This window comes from Bos indicus x Bos taurus, chromosome 13 (genome assembly GCF_003369695.1).
Source record: "Bos indicus x Bos taurus breed Angus x Brahman F1 hybrid chromosome 13, Bos_hybrid_MaternalHap_v2.0, whole genome shotgun sequence".
NCBI classification, from domain to species: domain Eukaryota; kingdom Metazoa; phylum Chordata; class Mammalia; order Artiodactyla; family Bovidae; genus Bos; species Bos indicus x Bos taurus.
Window position 1 is genome coordinate 7716985 of NC_040088.1, and position 22479 is coordinate 7739463.

At 49.2% G+C, this 22479-nt stretch overlaps 1 protein-coding gene across 2 annotated transcripts in view; it reads right to left on the bottom strand.

Moving 5' to 3' along the window:
- Positions 1-22479, bottom strand: part of EYA2 (EYA transcriptional coactivator and phosphatase 2) — a 262864-nt gene that overhangs the window by 2608 nt on the left and 237777 nt on the right. For both annotated transcript variants that reach the window (XM_027558366.1, XM_027558367.1), the window contains 5 exons: positions 20659-20717; positions 14969-15129; positions 12247-12361; positions 11169-11290; positions 8762-8862 (listed from right to left, as the gene is read on the bottom strand). In XM_027558366.1, the coding sequence (XP_027414167.1) occupies positions 8762-8862; positions 11169-11290; positions 12247-12361; positions 14969-15129; positions 20659-20717 (558 nt within the window). The remainder of the gene's footprint in view (positions 1-8761; positions 8863-11168; positions 11291-12246; positions 12362-14968; positions 15130-20658; positions 20718-22479) is intronic.

The following is a 22479-nucleotide window of genomic DNA, read 5'->3' on the forward strand; positions in this document are numbered from 1 at the left end:
TTCCGTGGTGGGTGTGCTGCCCTGTGAGGTTTTTTGCCCACAGAGTAGAAACTATACAAGTGTCCTTTTGGTTCCAGGAGCACAATAAACCCTTTCCTGCCTCTGGGGGGTCTGCACTTTTGATAGCTGGGTCAGAGCAGGTGTCTCCAGAGGGGTGACATTTAAGTAGGCTCCAGAGAATGGGAAGGCAGGGGCCATGCAAATGTCGGGGGAGGTAGTCAAGGCTGAAGACACAGCAAGTGCAAAGGCCCCGAGGAGGGTCTGAGCTTGGAAGGTCACGTTCACTGCTGCCTAGCATGCCTCTTGGCCCACAGTGGGCACTTAATATTCGTGGAATGAAAGAAAAAAGGAAGGGAGGAAGAAGAAGAGGGAAGAAGAGTTTTTCAAAGCTAAGTTCTCAATGGACACATCTTTTTCTCTTTTGCCCAAAGGAAGCAAAAAATGATCCATCGTGGGCAACAGATGCCATCTCTTTAATGCCTTTCAGCCCCCCGCCCCTCCTCTCAGCCTGGCTGAGCCTTTCATTCTCTGCGAAGATGGATGTTGGTGGCTGCCTGACCAATCCAGTCCCTCCTTAAACAATGTAATTTATTTTTCTGGGAGGAAATGAGCAAAGGGGAAGAGATTGTCTCAGCAGCCTCCCTCCCAGGCCTGGTGGCTGCAGAGCCCGGGTGGATTTATCACTTGTGGAGAGGTGGAGACAAATGACCCGCTAAAATGGAGATATTAACAACACTGTCAGCTGAGACAGCCGAAGCCCCCGTCCTGTCGCCGTATTTCACGCTGCTCAGGTGTCCGGCGGCCTGGGCTAATGAGGCCCATCCATCAGGCCAGGAGAGCTGCTGGCGCACAGAGCTGCTCATTAACGTGCTGGGGCTGCTGCTTCAGACACTGGTGGGCATTTTCAGGGGAGGTTGGCGTATGGGGGTGGTGTGCCCTAGTCTTCTTTGGTGGACTCCACTCTCTTCTGACCAGCTCGGGGGTGCGGAACGACAGTGTTTGAAACTCCTAAGTCCGCCTCCTTCCTACCAGGAGTTTGGCACAAAACACGTAGCAGTTTACATGACCAGCTGTGTGACCTTAAGTAAGTTAATTAACCTCTCTGAGTCTCAAACAGGTCCTCTATAAAATGAAGTGGGGTGGGGGGAGGGGCTTGGAGGATTAAATAACATGATGACATCAGTAATAAAGAGTAGTGGGTAACCAACCTGGACAGCATATTAAAAAGCAGAGACATTACCAACAAAGGTCTGTCTAGTCAAAGCTATGGTTTTTCCAGTGGTCATGTATGGATGTGAGAGTTGGACTATAAAGAAAGCTGAGCACTGAAGAATTGATGGTTTTGAACTGTGGTGTTGGAGAAGACTCTTGAGAGTCCCTTGGACTGCAAGAAGATCTAACCAGTCCATCCTAAAGGAGATCAGTCTGAATATTCATTGGAAGGACTGATGCTGAAGCTGAAACTCCAGTGCTTTGTCCAACTGATACGAAGAACTGACTCATTGGAAAGAACCGACTCTTTGCCTGAGGCTGGGAAAGATTGAAGGCAGGAGGGGAAGGGGATGACAGAGGATGAGATGGTTGGATGGCATCACCGACTCAATGGACATGAGTTTGAGTAAACTCCAGGAGTTGGTGATGGACAGGGAGGCCTGGTGTGCTGCAGTCCATGGGGTGGCAAAGAGTCAGACACGACTGAGCAACTGAACTGAACTGAAGGCTGGGATGAGTTACAGCCCCGCCGCCTGCCGTCTGTGATGGAGACTGCTGGCTGGCTCCCTACATTCATTCTCCCCTTCTCTCTCAGAAAATGTTCCTTCCTTGTTTTCTTCCTTTTCTTCGTTTCTTTCCTTGCTAGGCAGGAGTGGCTGAGAATCAAGGCTACATCTTCCAGCTCGCTTTGTGGCAAGGTGTGACTTTCTGACTCAAAAATCCGTCCAATAGGATTTGAGCAGCCGTGATGTCGACCTGTATCTTCTGTGCTCTTAAAGGGCCGGGAAGTCCTCCCCTCCGCCCTCGCCTTGATTTTCCTGGTGGGGGCAATGCAGACGTGGAGGGGAGAGAAGCGGTCTGTGTGGTAAGAGCAGTACTAGGACTGGCAGAGCAACGAGACGGAAGGGGCCTGGGCCCCTGGTGCTGGCCCCGCCCTTTGGGCAGCTAACAGGAGAAAGAGTCGGCTTTCCGCTCTTGAAGCTGCCAGCCGGCATCTCTGGCGTCGCAAACTCCGCTGAACAAAACCTGGCCCTGCTGAGGACTACCTTACCCACTCCCTCAGCCTGGATTCAGTGACACTTGCTCCTGTGGACTTTGCCCAAACAAGATACTGGGGTGAGTTTTTGTTATGTGGGCTGACTTTGTTTTTTTTCTTATTTAAGCTATTGTATTGTGAAGTTGCTCAGTCGTGTGTGACTCTGTGCAGTCCCATGGACGTTAGCTTAGCAGGCTCCTCTGTCCATGGAATTTTCCAGGCAAGAGTACTGGAGTGGCTTGCCATTTCCTTCCGGGATTTGAACCTTGGTCTCCCACATTGCAGGCGGACGCTTTACCCTCTGAGCCACCAGGGAAGCCCAAGCTATTTTATTAGATACCTGCAAGTTGTATGGATGTGAGAGTTGGACTGTGAAGAAGGCTGAGGGCCGAAGAATTGATGCTTTTGAACTGTGGTGTTGGAGAAGACTCTTGAGAGTCCCTTGGACTGCAAGGAGGTCCAACCAGTCCATCCTAAAGGAGATCAGTCCTGGGTGTTCATTGGAAGGACTGACGCTAAAGCTGAAACTCCAATACTTTGGCCTCCTCATGCGAAGAGCTGACTCATTGGAAAAGACTCTGATGCTGGGAGGCATTGAGGGCAGGAGGAGAAGGGGACGACAGAGGATGAGATGGCTGGATGGCATCACCGACTCGATGGACGTGAGTCTGGGTGAACTCCGGGAGTTGGTGATGGACAGGGAGGCCTTGCGTGCTGTGGTTCATGGGGTCGCAAAGAGTCAGACACAACTGAGCGACTGAATTGAACTGAACTGAACTGAAGTTTAGCTCAAATGAATACTTTTATATTTCTAATTTTTTAGTAATGACGTTCACCTTAAAATCCATTTCTTTGATATTAATACAGCTATACTGGCTTTCATTGTTAGTATACATATGAACACTTTTTCTGTATTTTTCAACTGTTCTCTATATTAGGAATCTTTCACATTCAGCCAGCTTAAAAAAAAAAAAACTGTCAGAAAATCACTGACTTTGAAATTGTGCTTCATTCCCATTTATTGTGATGACATTTGGCTTTTTTGATATCAGTTTACTTTTTTTTTTTTTATCAGACTTCCCCGGTTTTCTTTGATAAACTTCTTTGCCTTATTTATCTTTGGCTGCGTTGGGTCTTCATTGCCATGAGGGCTTTTCTCTAGCTGAAGGGGCAGGGGCTACTCTTCAGGCGTGGTGTTCAGGCTTCTCATTGCAGTGGCTTCTATTGTTGTCGACCACGGTCTCAGGGCAAGCGGACTCAGTAGGTAAGGCTCCTGCGCTAGAACACAGGCTCAGCAGTTTTGATGCATGGGCTCAGTTGCTCCGTGGCACGTGGGATCCTCCCGGACCAGGGATCAAACCTGTATCTCCTGCATTGGCAGGTGGATTCTTTACCACTGAGCCACCAGGGAAACCCCCTCTTCTTTGCTTATTTTTAATTAGATTCTTTGCTCAATTCATCTTCCCTCTTTGTTATGTGCAAATTCGGACTCCTGTTTTCTTTCTCTGCTGGCTCCCCTGGAGAGAGACCCTCCTCTGAATTTCTGAAGATGGATTTAGCTTTCTCCTGCAGCCCCAGGGAGTAGTAACTTTGGGCTATTGAGTAGTAGCTTTGGGCTACTGAGGGCTAACTCTGCACGGTTCCTCTGCTGGTCCCCCTGGTGTCTGTTCTCTGCAGGTGTGATAGATTAAAAAGGCAGCTCAGAGAGGGTTGCTACTGGCTGAAGGCCACACAGCCAACAATGGCAGAGCTGGGATTTAGGGCAAAATACGCTCCCCTGGCCACCTGTTTCTGTGAGAGCCAGGTGGCTGTAGGGTGAAGCGAGGGAGGCGCCAGGGACACAGAGTTGAAAGAGGCACCTCCAGGACTTCCCTGGAGGTCCAGTGGTTAAGACTCTGTGCTTCCACTGCACGGGGCATGGGTTCAATCCCTGCTTGGAGAACTAAGATCTCAAAAAAAAAAAAAAGGACTCCTTTAGTTTATCAAGAGGCATCTCTCAGCTCCCCCTCCTCCTGGCTCTCTAAGGGAGGGCGACCCTGGACTAACAGTTCTCAAAGCAGCAGCCTGCCCCCTAGGAGTGACTGTGTGAGTTTTGACTGTTGTCATGATTGGGGGGCACAACACATGGGGCAGGTGCCTGCTTCATCCCACACACCTTAGACTTGAATGATTTTCAAATGTTCTGCCAGATATTTAAGTATAAACCCATTCATAATAACCTGAGTGGAGACCCTTAACTCCACTTTGCCACATAAATAGAGTATCTTTCACATGCTTTTAATAAACGTTTTCCAGGGCTGCAATTACTGTGTGAACTGGGGAAGCCTATATTTTGTTTTACTCCGAGCCTAACCACGGGTTGCTCTGCAGTTTGGAGCAATCACGTGACGGCCGCAGCAGCTCGATGGCTTTGTGAGTGGCCGAGACTGCACATGTGTGTCCTCCTGCATTTGCTGGGCTGCATCCTCAGTGACAGCACTTCTGGGTGCAAGGCTCTGTGCTCAAACATTTACCTACTGCAGCACATGTTATTGTGAGTATAAATACGTGTGTGTGCTCAGTCGTGTCCAACTCTTTGCGACCCTATAGACCGTAGCCCGCCAGGCTCCTCTGTGCATGGGATTCTCCAGGCAAGAATACTGGAGTGGGTTGCCATGCCCTCCTCCAGGGGACCTTCCTGACCCAGGGATCGACCTTGTGTCTCTCATGTCTTCTGCATTAGCAGGTGGATTCTTTACCACTATCGCCACCTGAGGAACCCTTGAGTACAAATGACTTTCCCTTATTTCATTAAAAAAATTTTTTTTGATGTAGACCATTTTTAAACTCTTTATTGAATCTGTTACCAGATGCTGCTGCTTTATGTTTTGGTCTTGAGACATGTGGGATCTTAGCCCCCTGTGGATAGAATCTGCGCCCCCAGCACTGGAAGGCGAAGTCTTAACCCCCGGACCACCAGGGAGGCCCCGCCCTTATCTCTCTCTCTATCACTGGATGTTGATCTCCAGGACGCTATGGTTTTTTTTTCTTTTAAAATTTTCCTGGGGCAGGCCATTATGGTTTTAAGGGGGTTTTATTATCCATTAGTATTTCATTTCAGGATAGTAAATAATCATTTCAAAACATTTGCTCAGTCAGTTCAGTCGCTCAGTCTGACTCTTTGTGACCCCATGGACTGCAGCACACCAGGCCTCCCTGTCAATCACCAACTCCCGGAATCTACTCAAACTCATGTCCATTGAGTCGGTGATGCCATCCAACCATCTCATCCTCTGTCATCCCCTCCTTCCGCCTTCAATCTTTTCCAACATCAGGGTCTCTTCAAATGAGATGCTTACTCCTTCGAAGGAAAATTATGACCAAACTAGACAGCATATTAAAAGGCAGAGACATTACTTTGCCAACAAAGGTCCATCTAGTCAAGGCTATGGTTTTCCCAGTAGTCATGTATAGATGTGAGAGTTGGACTATAAGGAAACCTGTGCGCCGAAGAATTGATGCAACTGCAGTGTTAGAGAAGACTCTTGAGAGTCCCTTGAACTGCAAGGAGATCCAACCAGTCCATCGGGATCAGTCCTGAATATTCATTGGAAGGACTGACGCTGAAGCCGAAACTCCAATACTTTGGCCACTTGATGCGAAGAGCTGACTCATTTGAAGACGTTTGAAAACATATGCTACACTGTCCTAAGAAACGCCCTTTGACGTGAGAAGGCAAGTAAACAGCAGTGACTGCTCCATGGACTTCCTTGTCATTCTCCAGGTGAGAACCAGAGGGCGGGTAGGGAGGTGCCCACAGCCAGAGGCCTAAGCAGGTTCTCAATCTGCTTCTATCAGAGTTAAAGTTTATTTTGATCGCTGTCACATGCTTGGGCAGAAGTTCTCAGTTAGATCTGAACTTGGAAAAGGGGCTCTAGACTCCCCCTCCCACCCCAGAAGTGGGCTTCAGGTAGGTTCACCAGAGACCAGCTCTTGACCTGGCACACCGGTCCTGGATTCATGTGATAATTCATGAGGTTCACACCACTGTTTTGGTCATATCCTGGTGTATCATCCATATCAGTCAGCTCACTTGCTCAGTTGTGTCCGACTCTTTGTGACCCTATGGACTGCAGCATGCCAGGCTTCCCTGTCCATCACCAACTCCTGGAACTTGCTTCAACACATATACATTAAGTCGGTGATGCCATCCAACCATCTCATCCTCTGTCCTCCCCTTCTCCTCCTGCCTTCAATCTTTCCCAGGGTCTTTTCAAATGAGTCAGCTCTTCACATCAGGTGGCCAAAGTATTGGAGTTTCAGCTTCAACATCAGTCCTCCCAATGAATATTCAGGACTGATCTCCTTTAGGATGGACTGACTGGTTCTTCTTGCAGCCCAAGGGACTCTCAAGAGTCTTCTCCAACACCACATTTCAAAAGCATCAATTCTTCGGTGCTCAGCTTTTTTCATGGTCACCCCGATAGCTATGATTAATATCTTCTCCTCTAAATTGAATGTAAGCCATGCCGTGTGGTGTGTGGGATCTCACTTCCCTGACCAGGGATCAGACCTATGTCCCTGCATTGGGAGTGTGGAGTCTTAGCCACTGGAGGGCCAGTGGTAAGGACAGCCAGGTAAAGAAGTCCCTTAAAATCAGTTCATTTTTAAAGTTAAAGAAATCTGCTTTAAAAAGAAGTACTCAGAGTAAAAGCTGAAGTCCCTCTGAAGGCCCAAGGCACCTCCATGACTGCACCTCCCTGACCCTCCGTGCCCTTTGCTTGGTGCATCCCTGAGCCCACCCCGGCTCTCTGCAGGAAGCTCCAGCCTTCGGACCTTTGAACTCCTTGGTTCCTCTCCCAAAATTCCCTCCCTCTGATGCTCACTTCATCAGAGGGAAAAGTTACTTTTGAACTGTGGTGTTGGAGAAGACTCTTGAGAGTCCCTCGGACTGCAAGGAGATCCAACCAGTCCATCCTAAAGGAAATCAGTCCTGAATATTTATTGGAAGGACTGATGCTGAAGCTGAAACTCCAACACTTTGGTCACCTGATGCAAAGAATGGACTCATTAGAAAAGACCCTGATGCTGGGAAAGATTGGAGGAGGAGGAGAAGGGGATGACAGAGGAAGAGGTGGTTGGATGGTGTCACTGACTCAATGGACATGAGTTTGAGTGAACTCCGGGAGCTGGTGATGGACAGGGAAGCCTGGCATGCTGCAGTCCATGGGGTTGCAAAGAGTCGGACACAAGTGAGCGACTGAACTAATGGATGTTCACTTGGCTTACTTCCTCTCCTCCCACCTCTGCTCGGCTGTCACCTCGCAGCCAGGCCGGCCTTGATCACCACATACACTCCTAGCCTGCCCCCCCCCTAGCGCCGCCTTTGTTTTCCACTCCCCACTTTGCTTTTCTCCCAAGCTCTGGTGGTCATCTGACACGCTTGTTACACTTAGGTGCTGACTGCTTGTCCCCATGCTGTGAGCTGAGTGAGGGGTGAGACGGTCCGTGTGTTCTGCTCACTGCCCAGGCACAGCGCCTGCAAGAGAGGCCACACACAGTAGGTGCTCAGCTAACGGAGCTTGCACTCCAGGTGGAGGGTCGGTGATGCAGCCACGAGTCACAAAGGTAACTCTTTCATGACAAGAGGGGATACGTCCTTGGAGGAGGAATATGGAGAGCTGGGGGAGGGAAGTGCAGGCAGGCTTCACTGAGCTGGAAGGTCGGAGTGGGAGCTGGGAGGGAAATCCTCCTCTGGAGGGAGGCTGAGGCTGGAAAAGGATGAATCAGGAAGAGTAAGGGGAGGAGCAAGGAAGGGAAAGGGAGGAGCCTTCCAGGAGGCTGGCCCAGTACATGCAAAGCCTCCTAAGCTTCCCCTCTCCCAAGCCCGTCTCAGGACCTTCCATCTTCTTGTGGGTTTCATCCGCTGAGACCCTAAACATTTTTGCATTTCCTTAGAATCTGTTTCTGAGACAGGAAGGGGGAATTCAGGTCCCCCAAATTAAGCTCTGTGACATTAACAATCCACTTCCCAGGCCTCTGGGTGGGTGGGGGGGGGGGGGCGGCAGGCTCTCTGGGATGCTGTCGACAGGTCCAGACCCCAGACTTTAGCAGCTGTTTCTTTTCCAAGAACAGAGCTACGGCCACCAGAACCCCCCTGCCTGTCTCCTCATGGGCCTGAGATCACAAAAGCAGGATTTTCTTTTTCATTAGCTTAATGCTGTCTTTATTAACTGGGAAGGGTTCCTGGAACATATGATCAGTGAGTATTAAATAAAACACACACGTGCACCAGCTCCCCCACCAGCCTGCCCTGACGGAGGGTCTCTGGGCTCCTGAGCAGTTGTCCCAGAAACAATGCAAGGCTACCAGGGGTGGCAGCCAAAGGCACGGAGGGGGGATTTGCAGAAGGAAATGACTCAGGATGCTTCTGCGATTTCTGAGTGGGAGTGGACCAGTGACCAAAGAGCCTGGAAAGGAGACAGGCTCAACAGAGGAGGGGGAAGCAGCCTGAGAGCTGCGTGGAGGAAGTACCTTTTTGGCTCCCTGCTCCTCTTCCACTCCATCGCCGATCACGATGTAGACGGCCTTTCTGCCAAACCTCTGCATTATCCTCTCGAAGCAGCTCTCCTTCCCTGCATGCACGGAAGGAAAGGGAGATGCTCGGTGAGGACCCGGGGCTGCGGTGAATAATCACCACTAATAAGAGCTTACTTTGTGCAGCCGTCTTCCTAAGGACCTGGGATGAATCATTTCATCCTTGAGCAAACCTGGCGGTGTCCCTGTCCCCAGGCAACAGGACGACAAGACAGAGGCCCAGAGTGGTTAAGAGGCTGGTCCACGGGGACCCAGCAGAAAGGCAGAACAGGGGTTTGAAACACGCTCTGGTGTCTGTGCAGCTGTCCAGTGTAAGAGCAATGGACCCGTTTTACAGATTAGACGTGAAGCCCCGAGAGGTGAGGTGATCTGCCCAGGGTCCCAGGGTTAGGAAGCAGAAGTGTCGGGCTTCACGTGTCCGAAGATGGGCAGCCTGGCGCCAGGGTGGCCCTCATGTGATTCCCTGGTTTGTTTTTCTCTTGCTTCGTGTAGATGATCATCTTTTCATGTTTTCCTTCGTCCCAGGTGGCCAGGCAGCAGCATCAATCCTGGCACACTGAATTCAGATCTTAGCTCGACCTGACCTCGTTGGCAAGTTTAGGAACTACCATCATAACGAGAAGCGTTCTAATCGTGACAGCTGTGACTCTATGCTGGCGCCTGCTGAGCGCTTCACCTATATCAGCATTTCTCAGCCTCGGTGCTCCTGACGTTTTGGGCTGGCTAATTTCTTTGCCACCCTGAGCACTGAAGGATATCCAGTGCCATCTCTGGTCTAGAACTTTAGTAAAGGCTCTGCTCTAAGGAAATGCTTCCAAAGTATATATTATAAATTGATTTTTTCTCCAAAACAAAACACAGGTAAAAATATCTCATCAAAAACATCTTAACTAGATTTTGTATTATTATACATTTTTAGGTGATACACACACACACACTAATCGAGACACAGTGTCCCTCTACCCCTACCGCAGAAAAACCAATATTACTTGTCCTGATGACAAATGCTGCTGTTCATTTTTAGTTACTGAATTCTCTTATTTGATGAAAGCTCTGAGCCTAAGGTGTTTTATCTGTTAATAAGGGAGATCAGCAAATATGAAAGAGTTGTTGAAACAGGATAACACTAAATTGAGACACTTCTTGAAAGAGCATTAAAAAATCAACAGTCTTCTGTGTGGTTCAAAGTTAGGTTATTCAATGTACTACCTAAAATAAAACCACCTCATGTACCATCCTGGGGTGGGAAATGTTTTCCTATTCTTCCTTAGTAATAGAATTTCCCGAGTTTTACCCGGGCCTGCTGCTGCTACTGCTGCTAAGTCGCTTCAGTGGTGTCCGACTCTGTGCGACCCCATAGACGGCAGCCCAACAGGCTTCCCCGTCCCTGGGATTCTCTAGGCAAGAATACTGGAGGGGGTTGCCCTTTCCTTTTCCAATGCATGAAAGTGAAAAGTGAAAGTGAAGTCGGTCAGTCATGTCCGACTCTTAGCGACCCCATGGACTTAGCTATGGTCATTTAGCTATGGACTACATTTCCCAGATTCCCTGGCAACTAGTTGTGGCCACGTGACTAAGCTAGGCCAATAGGTGAGTAGAAGTAAACCCCGCCCCCGGTGTTATTTTTAGAATACTGGCGGTGTATCACCCCTTCCTCTTTTCTCCCTTCCCATAAGCTAGAATAACAATATGGCAGATTCTGATTTGACCATATACATGAGAATAAAATTAGAAGGGATGATGATGGGAAAAATGGGAAGAACCTTGCTTCCTGGATGAGTATGAACAGAATCACCCCATCAGCCTGGATCACTCGCCTTTGGTCTGTTTGACCTCTGAGAGAACTTAGCTTTGGCCCTAATGTAATTAGGGTCTTCCCAAAGGTGGGGCTAGAGGTAAAGAACCTGCCTGCCAATGCAGGAGACAAAAGAGATGAGGGTTCGATCCCTGGGTCAGGAAGATCCCCTAGAGGAGGGCATGGCAACCCATTCCAGTATTCTTGCCTGGAGAATCCCATGGACAGAAGAGCCTGGTCGGCTGTGGTCCACAGGGTTGCAAAGAGTCAGACATGACTGAAGCGACTTAGCACACACACACCCACTAATGTAATTAAACCCTTGTATTTGCGGGTATTTGTTAATAGCAGCTTTGTGCATATCTTACTAATACACTTTGGAAAACTGCAAAACTAAGCAATTTATCTAGAAGCAGAGGTTATGAGAGTGGTTTGGGGAATTTGGTCATGCCTCGGACAAATTCTTTAACTTCCCTGGTGTCGTTAAACCTCTCATCCCGGCAGGCAAAGTCGACCTTACCCTCCCCCTGTAGGTGCAGGTTCCCCTACCTGTCTTGGTTGCACTGTAGATGTTCTCAATAGGAAACACAGAACCCAATCCGTACAGCAGGACTTTGGCCAGGGCAGGAATTAGTTGAGTGGTGGTGACCAGCACGTTGACACAATTGGGCCTGAGGACAAAGAAGACTGTGGGTCAGAACTCCAGGATAGCACAAGGACTTTAGTAGCTGAGCCTGGAGTTGGTGGGAATTCTGGTGCAGTTTGGAGGCTCTGGCCAAGTCATCTTCAGGTGAGGGTGGATGGAGCTCCAGGATCCTCCCGCCATTCCTCTCTTTTAAGCCTCCTGATGCATTACAATTGAATACAAGTATAATACTTCTATTTACAAAGCAAATGTTAATTGCAAGGGTCACTAAAATAGCTGCAGGGACCTGCTGGAAACGTACCTGAGCGGTACAGAACAAGTGTGGGAGAGCAGGGAGACGTGAGGCCTGGTGTAAGGACTGGAAAGCACGTGCGAGTTCTGACACCTGACATCCTCAAAACCTTTTGGTTCTGGATTAACCTTCCCTGTCTTTGGGGCCAAGTGTGTATCAGACAAAATGCATCAGTAGGGTGGATTCAGCTCACGGGCTGCCATTTTGTAACCATTCATGTATTGGGTCACAAGAATTCTGATGTTGGTACAGAGTAATTTGTTCTCTGCTGCAGGTGATTTTTTTTTTTTAAGAGTAAGAGGCAATTTATTAGGAGGCCTAGAATGAAACTGGACTCCCCTGACCTCACTAAGGGCCCACCAGATAAACTGGGGCATTCTATAAAATGGTTTTCACCGGGCGATGTTGTGGCTGCACGGTGTTGTGGGCAAGAGTGGACGGGAGAAGACAGACCTACGGACCAAAGTCTTTAGCTCTGCTGGCCCCTGACTGAGTCTCTGCAGCTATCTGCTCATCTATGGGACAAGGTGTCCATGGTGCCTGGTACATCCCAGCTTTATCAAATGTCTGGAAAGTGTGCCAGGGAGAATTTGGAGAGTTCGATTGTCCCAGTGTGGATGTGAAGGGGCCACCAGCCTTGAATGGGAGAAAGTTCAGCGGCACAAAGAGAAATGGGGGCTCCCACCTACCGGGAATTGATGAGGTTTAGTGCCTTCAGAGAGTGGGTCAGCCAGAGGTCAGTCAGAGCTTCCAGCTCGGCTCTGAGCTGTAGCCAGGTCTCTCTTTTGGGAGCTCCTATCAAGCCTGTGGACAAAGCAAAAAAACATACAGTTATCATTTTAGAGATCTGGGGAAGTAGGGTGACAGAAAGGGAGTCTAGCTACTGTACTTTGAGGTTTCAAGTCAGGTGACACCCAAGGACAACTTCAGTCCAGTGACCTAAATTTTATTTTGAGATTGACTGATAGGCTCAATGGATGGATGGATTGATCATTCACTGCCTCCCAGATGCTGACTTATTAAGCATTTTCTCTTTACATCCTGTATCTTGCTCTTTTCCAGACACACTTACTGAAACCCTTAGGATGCTGCTGTCTACAGTGACTCCTGGGCTGGCGGCTGCAGCCCTCACTGGGCTGGTTCTGTGATGCAGAAATAGCTGAGGGCGGGGCAGCAGGAAGGGGCTGCGCACCCGTGTTCTGCCAGCTGCCAGCTCCTTGCCTGTTGATACATCAGATAATTTCCCCTGAGCTGACTGGAAAGCAGAACAGCCCGACAGAAGCCCTGAGCATTTCCTGGGGCTTAACTTGGATGAGGACCCGAGGGCCTCTGTTGGCTGACTCGGTCCCTGTCACCCCTACTCCAAGCACACCTGCTTCCCTCCATCTGTGTGCAAAGATGGGTGAGCAGGCAGGGCCGACCACGAAGCTCTCTGCTTCCTTCCTGCAGCTGACAGGCTTGGGTGTGAGAGGCCGTGAAGTGTGGGCAGAGGTGGAGAAGTCACCGGCCCAGGACTGGCTCCGCCGCTTGGGCTGTGAGACTCTCTGACCGCAGTTTCCACCTTGGTACAACATGCGTGATAAAAACTGATACCTGGCTTCCCTGGTGGCTCAGTGGTGAAGAATCCGCCTACCAGTGTGGGAGACACAGGTTCGATCCCTGATTTGGGAAGATTCCACATGCCACGAGGCAACTAAGCCCGTGCGCCACAACTACTGAGCCTGTGCTCGAGAGGCTGGGAGCCGCAGCTACTGAAGCCCACACGCCCTAGAGCCGGTGCTCTGCAACAGAAGCCACTGCCGTGAGAAGCCCCTGCATCACAACGCGAGAGCTGCCCCCTGCTCTCTGCAACTAGAGAGAAAGCCCGTGCAGCAACGAAGACCCAGCACAGGCCAAAAGAAATAATAGAAACATTATTTAAAAGAAAGTTGTTACAGAGGTGTTGTGAAGAGCAAAAAACCTATTAGACAAAAAAGCCTTCATAACAGCCTCGCATGGAGGAAATGCTCAATAAACATTCGCTGTTGCCAGGACTGCAGCCTCAGACAAGGCAGAAAATCTGTCCTGAAGAACTGATGCTCTATCCGCAAAAAGCAAACAGAGAAGAATCTAAAAGACAGCGAAACTGAAAGGAACCAGTGATAAATGCTACTGTTTACTGAGTGCCTGCTGCATTCCAGGCACAGTCCTGCCTTTTGTATGCATTAACAACAAACCTTTCAGTCACCAGGGAAGCAGAATTATTTTTATCCCCATTTCACAGACTTAAGAAACTAAGGCTCAGGGAGTTAGAAAGTGGCCGCGCTGGGACTAGAAGTGGATTCTGTCCAGTTGGAGACCCTGAATTCTTCCCGGGACTCGACTCTTTCTGGGAATGGGGTCAAGGTGTAGACGGCAGATTCTATTATCCGCCTACTCAAATCTAATTCCCTTTACCGGCCAGTAGCTGGTTAGAGACATCGTGATAATCAAAAACATCCCCATGTACCTCCCGGGGAAGAAGCAGCCTCACCTGTTAAGAGTCAAAGGCCTAGAGAATTCCAGAAATATTGATCAAGGGCCTGGTCATTGGTGAACCCACCCTGCCTCCAGCCCCTTCCAGGTTTCTTGTTCAGTATGATAAACCAACGCTCTCCTGCCACTGAAGCTGGTGGCTTTCACGACTTGGCCGCACAGTAGAATTGCGCAGGGAACTCAGTAAGTCCCAAAGCCAAGCGGCAGCCAGGCCAAGGAAAGCAGAAGGGGAAATTCCTCGGGGGGTTCCAATATGAGCCAAGCTTGCGAACCAGTGTTTTCACGAATCACCTGGGAATCTTATTAAAGACACAGATCTGACTCAGTTGCCTTGGGAGGGGCCTGGGCATCTACATTTCTCACCAGCTCCCAGGTGATGCTCATGTGGCTGCTCCAGGGGCCACAATCTGAGTAGTAAGGGCTGAAGCCTGTGGCCCTCAAGCTTTCAACAAGCATCAGAATCACCTGGAGGGCCAGTCAAGATACAGAGGGCCAGGCCCACCCCAGAGCTGCCGATCTGACAGGTTTGAGGTGGGTGCCAGAGAATCTGCATTTCCAATGAGCCTCCCGGTGACCCTGATGCTGCTGGTCCGAGGACCAGAGGTGGAGAACCACGGCAGGGCCGGAGGCGTGATCATGCATGGGCAGGACATGTCATCACTTCCTCAGCTTCCCCAGACCCAAAGTGGGGGTGACGAGATCATAGTGCCCTCTCCCAGAGGGCGTCATGAGGGCCACCCCGGGTGAGCTAGGGTCTGCGGGCCTCTCGGAGCCTGGCGCCACGCAGGTGGGATGTGAGTGACAGCATCCACTCTTGATGAATTCCCTTCGGTCCGGGGGTGCGCCCGGGGCCCAGGCAGGCAGACCCTCCGAGCGCCCTCTCCCCGGCCCACTCACCGCCGACGTTGTTCTTGTAGGTGTTGTACATCTCCTTCACCCGCCGGTAGCGGAAGGCCAGCTTCCTCATCCAGTCCACGCCGCCGTGCACGCCGGAGCCCAGGCACAGGTTGGCTCCCGGGGCCGAACTGTGGAAGCCATCGGCGGAGAAGTTGTAGGTGCTGGGGAGACGGCAGAGGGAGAAGAGACAGCGTTATTGTGGGGAGGTGGGAGCTTCTCACCAGGAGACTCGTGGGTGGGCTTATGTTTGCCTGTGTCCCCGAACGTGCGAGGATGCTCTGAGTATCTGCGTTCTGGGAGAAGCAGGATCAGAGCTTTCCTTAACTTCCCAAACAACAGTGGCATCCTGTGCTCGTGCCCAGTCAGCATCCATTCTCTTTCCTTCTGGTATCAAAGAACATCTCTGTTTTCTTTTTTCTTTTTTTGAGGGGCAGTCATCTGTTCCCTGCATGCAGTGCAAGCCAAGGAAAGCCTCTCTCCCCCCCACTTTGGAATCTGAAGCTGGAAAGGCAATTCCAAAAAAGTGGTTGGCCTCGGTTCACCCCGAGAGAAGAGTCCAGAAGAAAATACCAGTGAGCTCTTGATACTTTGATCCCCAAATCTGCCCTGCCTCACATACCTCGAAAGGCCTGGCGGCTAACCCTTTCTTCCTCTGCTGTGAGCATCTCTGTGTCTTTCCATAGGCATTCCCCACGCTAATTTTATCTTTTAAACTAGGCAGAGTCACAGTTCTCTGGTGGTCCAGTGGTTGGGAATCCACTTGCCAGTGTGGGGGACACAGGTTCAATCTCTGGTCCCAGAAGATCCCATGTGCTATAGAGCAGCTAAGCCCCCCAGGCCACAACTACTGAGCCCGCAGTCTAGAGCCTGTGCTCCGCAACAAGAGAAGCCACCGCAGTGAGAAGCCTGCGCTCTGCAAGGAGTAGCCCCTGCTTGCCCCAAGTGGAGAAAGCCTGTGCACAGCGCTGAAGCCAAAAAAAGAAAAAATCAGGCAGAGTTGATTGCTGGTACTTTGTAGATAGAACCCTCCGTCAGCATGAAGCATGCCCTGGGGACATGTCAGAGCATCACAGGAAGTTAATGACAGGAGTGCCAGCTGGGAACCAGAAGGGGGAACTGTGGGCGATTTGTCACCTACAGCAGCTAGAGCGCGAGAAGGAAAACCCCAGGTCTCATGGAACACCATTTTCTTTCCCTCCACCGGAAGCCTGGTACAGGTCTGCAAAATCATGGGACGTCACAAGGCAATGTGTGGACCAAAAACTTCCAAAGTGCAGGTCTCTTCAGAGAGAAAAAGCCTGGGTGTGGTGTGGGGAGCAGTTCAGCGTGGTACCAGGGCCTCTCAATGGCGGCGGGGGCAGCTGGCTGACATTTTTCTCTTCCTATTATTTTGTTGTTTCTGGATTATCTGTGATGGGTTAAGGGTGGAGATGTGATGCACTAGGAATGAAACAACACTGGGGAATTGTACCCTAGGTATCCCCAGTTCAACACAAGTGCTGCGACAGAGAAAAGGGAATTTGGAAGTAGGAAGTCCTGGGTCATTCTCTCCTGTGCATGGGGCTCAGCCTGAATATCAAACTGGTGACAACAAAACCCTTGCAGGATCCACAGAGATGCCTTACGTGATGCCTCAAATTTGAAATCAGATTTCACCACTGGGGCAGGCGGCCCAGGAGGACACTGAGCAGGGTGCCTTAATGTGAAAGGGCTCAGCTGCAGATGCAGGGATTCTCTCCAGAGGAGGCTGGATGGACAATCCCAGAGATACCAGTGGGCTGACACAAGCTGTTCTTCAGACAAATTCTTGCCCATATGGCCATAAACACACACACATTCACCTGGGTCATTTTTCACAGACATTTGTGAGTGTGTACAAGATTAGAAGCAAGTAAGTCATAATATCAGCAAGTGGTGAGTTGGAGATGGTAGATTTGAATAGGGGTAATCACAGTCTCTGCTCTGCTTTTTACTGAATTACTCAGATTTAAATAGATGAGGAATTCCCTGGTGGTTCAGTGGTTAGGATTCCATGCTTTCACCGTTGAGGGTGTGGGTTCAATCCCTGGTCAGCGAACTAAGATCTCCTAAGCTGTGTAGCATGACCAAAAAAAAAGAAAAAAGAAAAATACAGATTGTGTGTAATTAGCTTGTTCGACCACTAGCTTGATAACATGGTATTTAACATCGTAACTTCTGAGATCTTGAGAACATTACTAAAAAATGTCTTCTGCCTGGAGATAAAATGTGGCTGTTCTAACAACTTGTTTGCATGACTCTGGTCCCAGAGCTGACACCTGCATCTCCCAGAGGCTCTCGGGTTAACCCGCCCACCGCTGCTCTGTGTAGCACAGACTCCTCCCCACCGTTCCTGAACCGCAAGGGAGCCTCCCCAGCGGGTCTGGCGCAATGGATTCTGGCCCCAGAAGTCCTGCACAAGCTGGGACCATCTCTCCTGAGGACTGGAAAGTGAAATTATGGAATCCTTCCTCTTTCCCACCAAAGATGCCGGTGGGTTTGTCACACAGAGGTGTTGCTGTCACTTTTTTCTCAGCCCCTCCCTTGGGTGGCGGTGATCAGGGGCTAAAGAGAAATAAAATACGCCCAACTAGTAAAAGGGAGCAGACAACATCTAATCAAAGGGACAGAGAGCCATTTAGTAAGGATTATTCACTGTGCTGGGCACTTTTCGAGCACATTCTTAACCTGATGAGAAAGGGGCTATGTGACTTTATCCCATCAGGGCTCCTCTTTTCTAGAACTGACACTTTTTGTTTTTCTACCTGAGAATTTTGCTTTATTGGGTGTTTGGATAAATACAAGGTTACTTCTTATCTGAGTGACCACCACTATGTCTAATGTTAAATGGAAATCATTACATAGCTTGCTGTATATAAGGTCTCTTTCTCTGGATTTTAAAACATTTTTAACTCATTAGTTTTATCAAGTAAAGGAAATTTTATAAGAGTTCTTTTCAATTGACGCAGTAAGGGAAAATATTTTGGATATTTCACAATATTTTATAAAAAATATTAAGACATTTTTTCCTGAAATTTAAGTTTCACATTTTGGAGTAGTATTTAAAACCATTGATATGAATAGCCTGATGAGTGATATTCAACTATAGTTTTTTTTTTTTTACATATGTTGGGAAAATACGTATTTTTTATGAAAGTCAGTGGATTTTGATAAATTACAATACAAAGACCATGTCCCTAGGAAGAGAAATTATAAGAGGGAATGTTCATAAGGTTTGAAATACAAATGTTACTAAGGAGAATCATATGCCCCAAGAACCCACACTTTAAATTGCCACATACTCCTTCCTCTGTACTGTCAAGGTTCTCATCTTGCTAGAGAATTTTGTTTTTTCACTTAATTTCTATCAACTTCTTTTCCATTTTTTTTTTTTTTTAAGAGTCTATGGAAGAACAGCTTCAGACCACTTCCCATCCAGTGGTCTGAGCACCGCAGCCTCCAACGAGGAGCCGCTGGGCAGGCACAGAGGGCGTCTGTGTGACTGTAGAGCCATCTGTGGCCTTGGTTGAGTGGCGGTGAACTTGGGTGCTGGAGCACCCATTCACCCTAACGTTCCTCCTTTTCAAAAGTGGCTTCTTCTCCTTTTTCAAACTCTTCTGGATCCCTGGAGAAGTGGAGCTCAGGCACGACCTCCTGGGTACTCACGGGAGATGGTACCGCGCATGTGCGACTTCCCGGACCAGTATCCACCGCCTCAGACCCGCTGGGGAAGCTCCCTTGGTATCGCAGGGACCGCTCAGAGGAGAGTCTGTGCTACACAGAGCAGCGGTGGCGGGTTAACCCGAGAGCCTCCGGGAGAGGCAGGTGTCAGCTCTGGGATGGGTAGCCACCAGTAGCCCCTCCCTGGGTAGTGCAGAAAGGCTAGAGGATTTATTGAAAAACGCTGACTTAAAACTCAGCGGACACCCTGGGGAGATGGCTGGATGTGCTGCCAAGAGGTGGAGGGCAGGGCAGGGTGTCCATGAATCCTGCCTCCCGCACTTACCAGCTGTGTCAGGTTGGGCAAGTTACTTGACCTCTCTGCACCTCCTGTTCCCGTGTAAAACGAGGGTGGTAAGAGCCACTTTCCCCTAACTGCTGTGAAGGCGCAATGAGGTGAGCCATGTGAAGCATCTGGAGCAGGGCACGGTGCAAGATAAGGACGGTGCCGCTGTTTCTTTTCACTGTTTGTTTGTTTTTTTTTAATTAATTATTTTTTGGCCACCTTTGTGGCACGTGGGATCTTAGCTCCCCAGCCAGGGATCAAACCTGTGACCCCTGCCTTGGAAGCAGAGAGTCTTAACTATTAGTCCACCAGGGCAGTCTCAGTTTTTACTATTAACTGAGGGAAAAAAAAGGGGGGGAGGCGTTTGATGCCTAGCACACAGTAGGTCCTTAACAGATATTTCCTGAATGAACACATGGGGAATTTGGCTCCTAGGGGCAAAAAACACCCTTGGATTGTGGATTCTTGAAGTGAGTTGGTACCCAACAGCTTAGCTCGAGTCAGGGTTCAGAGGGGCACTGCTTTCGATGCAAGCCAGCCACTACAGCAGAGAGGATAAAAATGGAACGCTGGTTGCTTATTGCTTTCAAAGGGAGAGTGGTTCCCAGGGATGACTTCATGGAAAGGACACAATTAGCCTTGATCTGGGATTTATTTACTCCATAAATTGAGCAGTCCTGGCGGGCCCTGGAGCCTGGTCCTGGCCAGGCCTGACTGCAGAGGATTTTCTGAATGGCTAATTAAAGCGAAGCAGGCGATGCCTACCAATCACTTCTAATTGAGCTGGGCTTTGAAAAGACTTGCAGGGCTCAGTAACAGACACTTTGATTTCTTTTTTTTGGAGTAAGTTGGAAGACACACCTCAGAAGCCAACGCTAAGCAAAATTACCACAAACGGCCCACAAGCAAAACATCGTTTTGGTCTCACAATACTTTTGATGGGCCGAGAGGTGCTGAATAGTGATCATTTTGATAAGCACAGATTAACAAGGGTTTTGTTTTTATAGTGGGCAGGCTTGGAACATTCCTCAGCCACATTCTTCAGAAAGCTGTCTCATTTTGAGCAGTTGGGGACCTTATTTCTGGAATTCATGTCCTTGGAGTGATTTTCCTAGAAAACCTACATACCATTTATTCATTCAAGAAATATTTTTGAGTGTTGACTGTGTTGATCTTATATCAGATTATATATATATATATATATATATATGTTAATGAGTGCAGTCAATCCTTGGAAAAAGGTGTACTAAACTCTTGATGGTAGTGATTCTGGGAGGCAAGATTAGGAGTGGTGTATGACAGTTTTTACAATATGCATGCATTAGTTTATTCTTGCGGGATCTTAGTTCCCTGACCACAGACTGAACCCGTGCCCCCATGCATGGATTACTTTAGTTAGCAGGGCAAAAAAAGACCCACAAAGAGATCAGCAGAAGCAGAGTTACAGGGGATTTATGGGAAGCTCAGCTCCAGTGATTTGAGATGATGTGGAAGAAGCTGTAGGGTCGGGGGCATGACCGTGCTTTTTGAGTTCAGAGAAACAAGTCCCAGTTATGGTGGAGGCAGGCACACCCTTCGCTGATAACCAGCTTCCTCTCTGCGTCCCAGTGATAGGTGAGCTTGATTCGCAATCAGAAGGGGCATTTTTGATTCCCTGAATTCCTACCTTAAATCTTGCCCATTGTCATCAGATGAGACATCGTCCACGTGGATCTGGTCACAATCCTATGGAGAATTTGGCAAGAAGAGAAAAAGGGAGATATGTGACTGATGAAGCTGATGCAGGCTTTGAGAGCTGATTTCATAAGCTGGAGGGTGAAGGAGCACTGGACTGGGAGTCAGGAGTCTTGAATTCCAGTCCAGACTTTGCTACTAAATGTTGGGTGACCTTGGGTAAGTCTCATCCTCTTCTGCCTTTGGTTTCCTTATGAAGGAGCTGTTTGGCTATAAGGGGTGGTAATGACTGTATAATTTATCATGCACTCCCTGACAGTTTTGCAGTGTAAAGGGGGCTGCTATTAGTAATACACTGGGAGGACAGGAACAAAATAGGACCAATCCAATCTCCCTCTGTCCTCAGGTTACACTAGGACCTACGGTCACCATGGCCATACCGTGGAAGCCTTTGCTTTGTTCAAGGTGCTTCCTCTGTGTGGAGGGCTCTCTGCTTTCATCTGCTTAGTGAACCTTGTATTCTTCAAGCATTAGCTTCAGGAGGTACCCCCTGCCCAAGTTCCCCTCTGTGTCCCACCACCTGTGACCATCATTTATTGAGCACTTACTATGTGCCAGGCATATAGTTTGGGCTTCCCTGGTGGCTCAGAGGGTAAAGCGTCTGTCTGTCTGCAATGCAGGAGACCTGGGTTTGATCCCCGGGTGGGGAAGATCCCCTGGAGAAGGAATGACAGCCCATTCCAGCACTCTTGCCTGGAAAATTCCACGGACTGAGGAGCCTGGTAGGCTACTGTCCATGGGGTCGCAAAGAGTCGCACACGACTGAGCAGCTTCACGTCTGCTATGTGCCAGGTTACCCTTTCAAGTGCTGGCCATTCAATGGATTCCAGTAACAAGCTGCGGCCATCACTCATGTTCTCTGCAGAAATACCTTAACACGTGGCAGTTAAGACAGAGAGAAGGGGATGACATTGGTGGGCACGTGACCCAGGTTCAGCCAATCAGAGAGACCCAGGGTCCTCTGGCCACAGTGATTGCTTCAGAGATGAGGGTGTGGTCTCAGATGGACCAATGAGAACCAGCCCTGGGACTTTTGAGAAAGAGGAGCTCTCCTTTCTCTGGGGCTGCTGGATGGTGGGGTTAAGCCTGGGGCTGTTAGAGGAAAGCAGGTCTGGGAGCCGGAGAGAGGGATGAGGTCCGATCACATGACTCGCTCTATCCCGCCGCAACTGAGAGGAGGCCACCCTGACCACTATAGTAGGCTGAACCGCAGCCCCCCCAAGATGTGTTATGTCCTAATCCCAGGAACCTCACAGGGCAAAAGGAACTCTGTAGATGTGATTAAGTTAACCATCTCGACATGGGGAGAGTACGCTGGTTGGATCCTGAATGTAATTACAAGGGTCCTTGCAAGTAAGAGGCAGAGGGGTATTATTTGATGACAGAGAAGAGAACTGGAGTGAGGTGCATTGAAGGTGGAGAAAGAGGCCACAAGCCAAGAAATACAGGTAGCTGCCAGGAGTCGAAAAAGGCAAAGAAACAGTTTCTTCCCTTAAAGTCTCCAGAAGAAACCAGCTCTGCCGACATCTTCGGCCCAGTGAAATTGATTTTGGACGTTTGACCTCTAGAGCGGTGTTGTTTTAAGCCACTAAGTGTGTGGTAATTTGTACAGCAGTCACAGGAAAGGAATACATGGACTTTTCTGTTTAAGGGAGTGGAGAGGGGTTTTCTGCAGTTGGCAACCAAGAGGCAAGGGTGATGCCAGTGCCCCCAAGGAGGCCACATGCAAATCCCACCAATCCTGTGAAGAGCT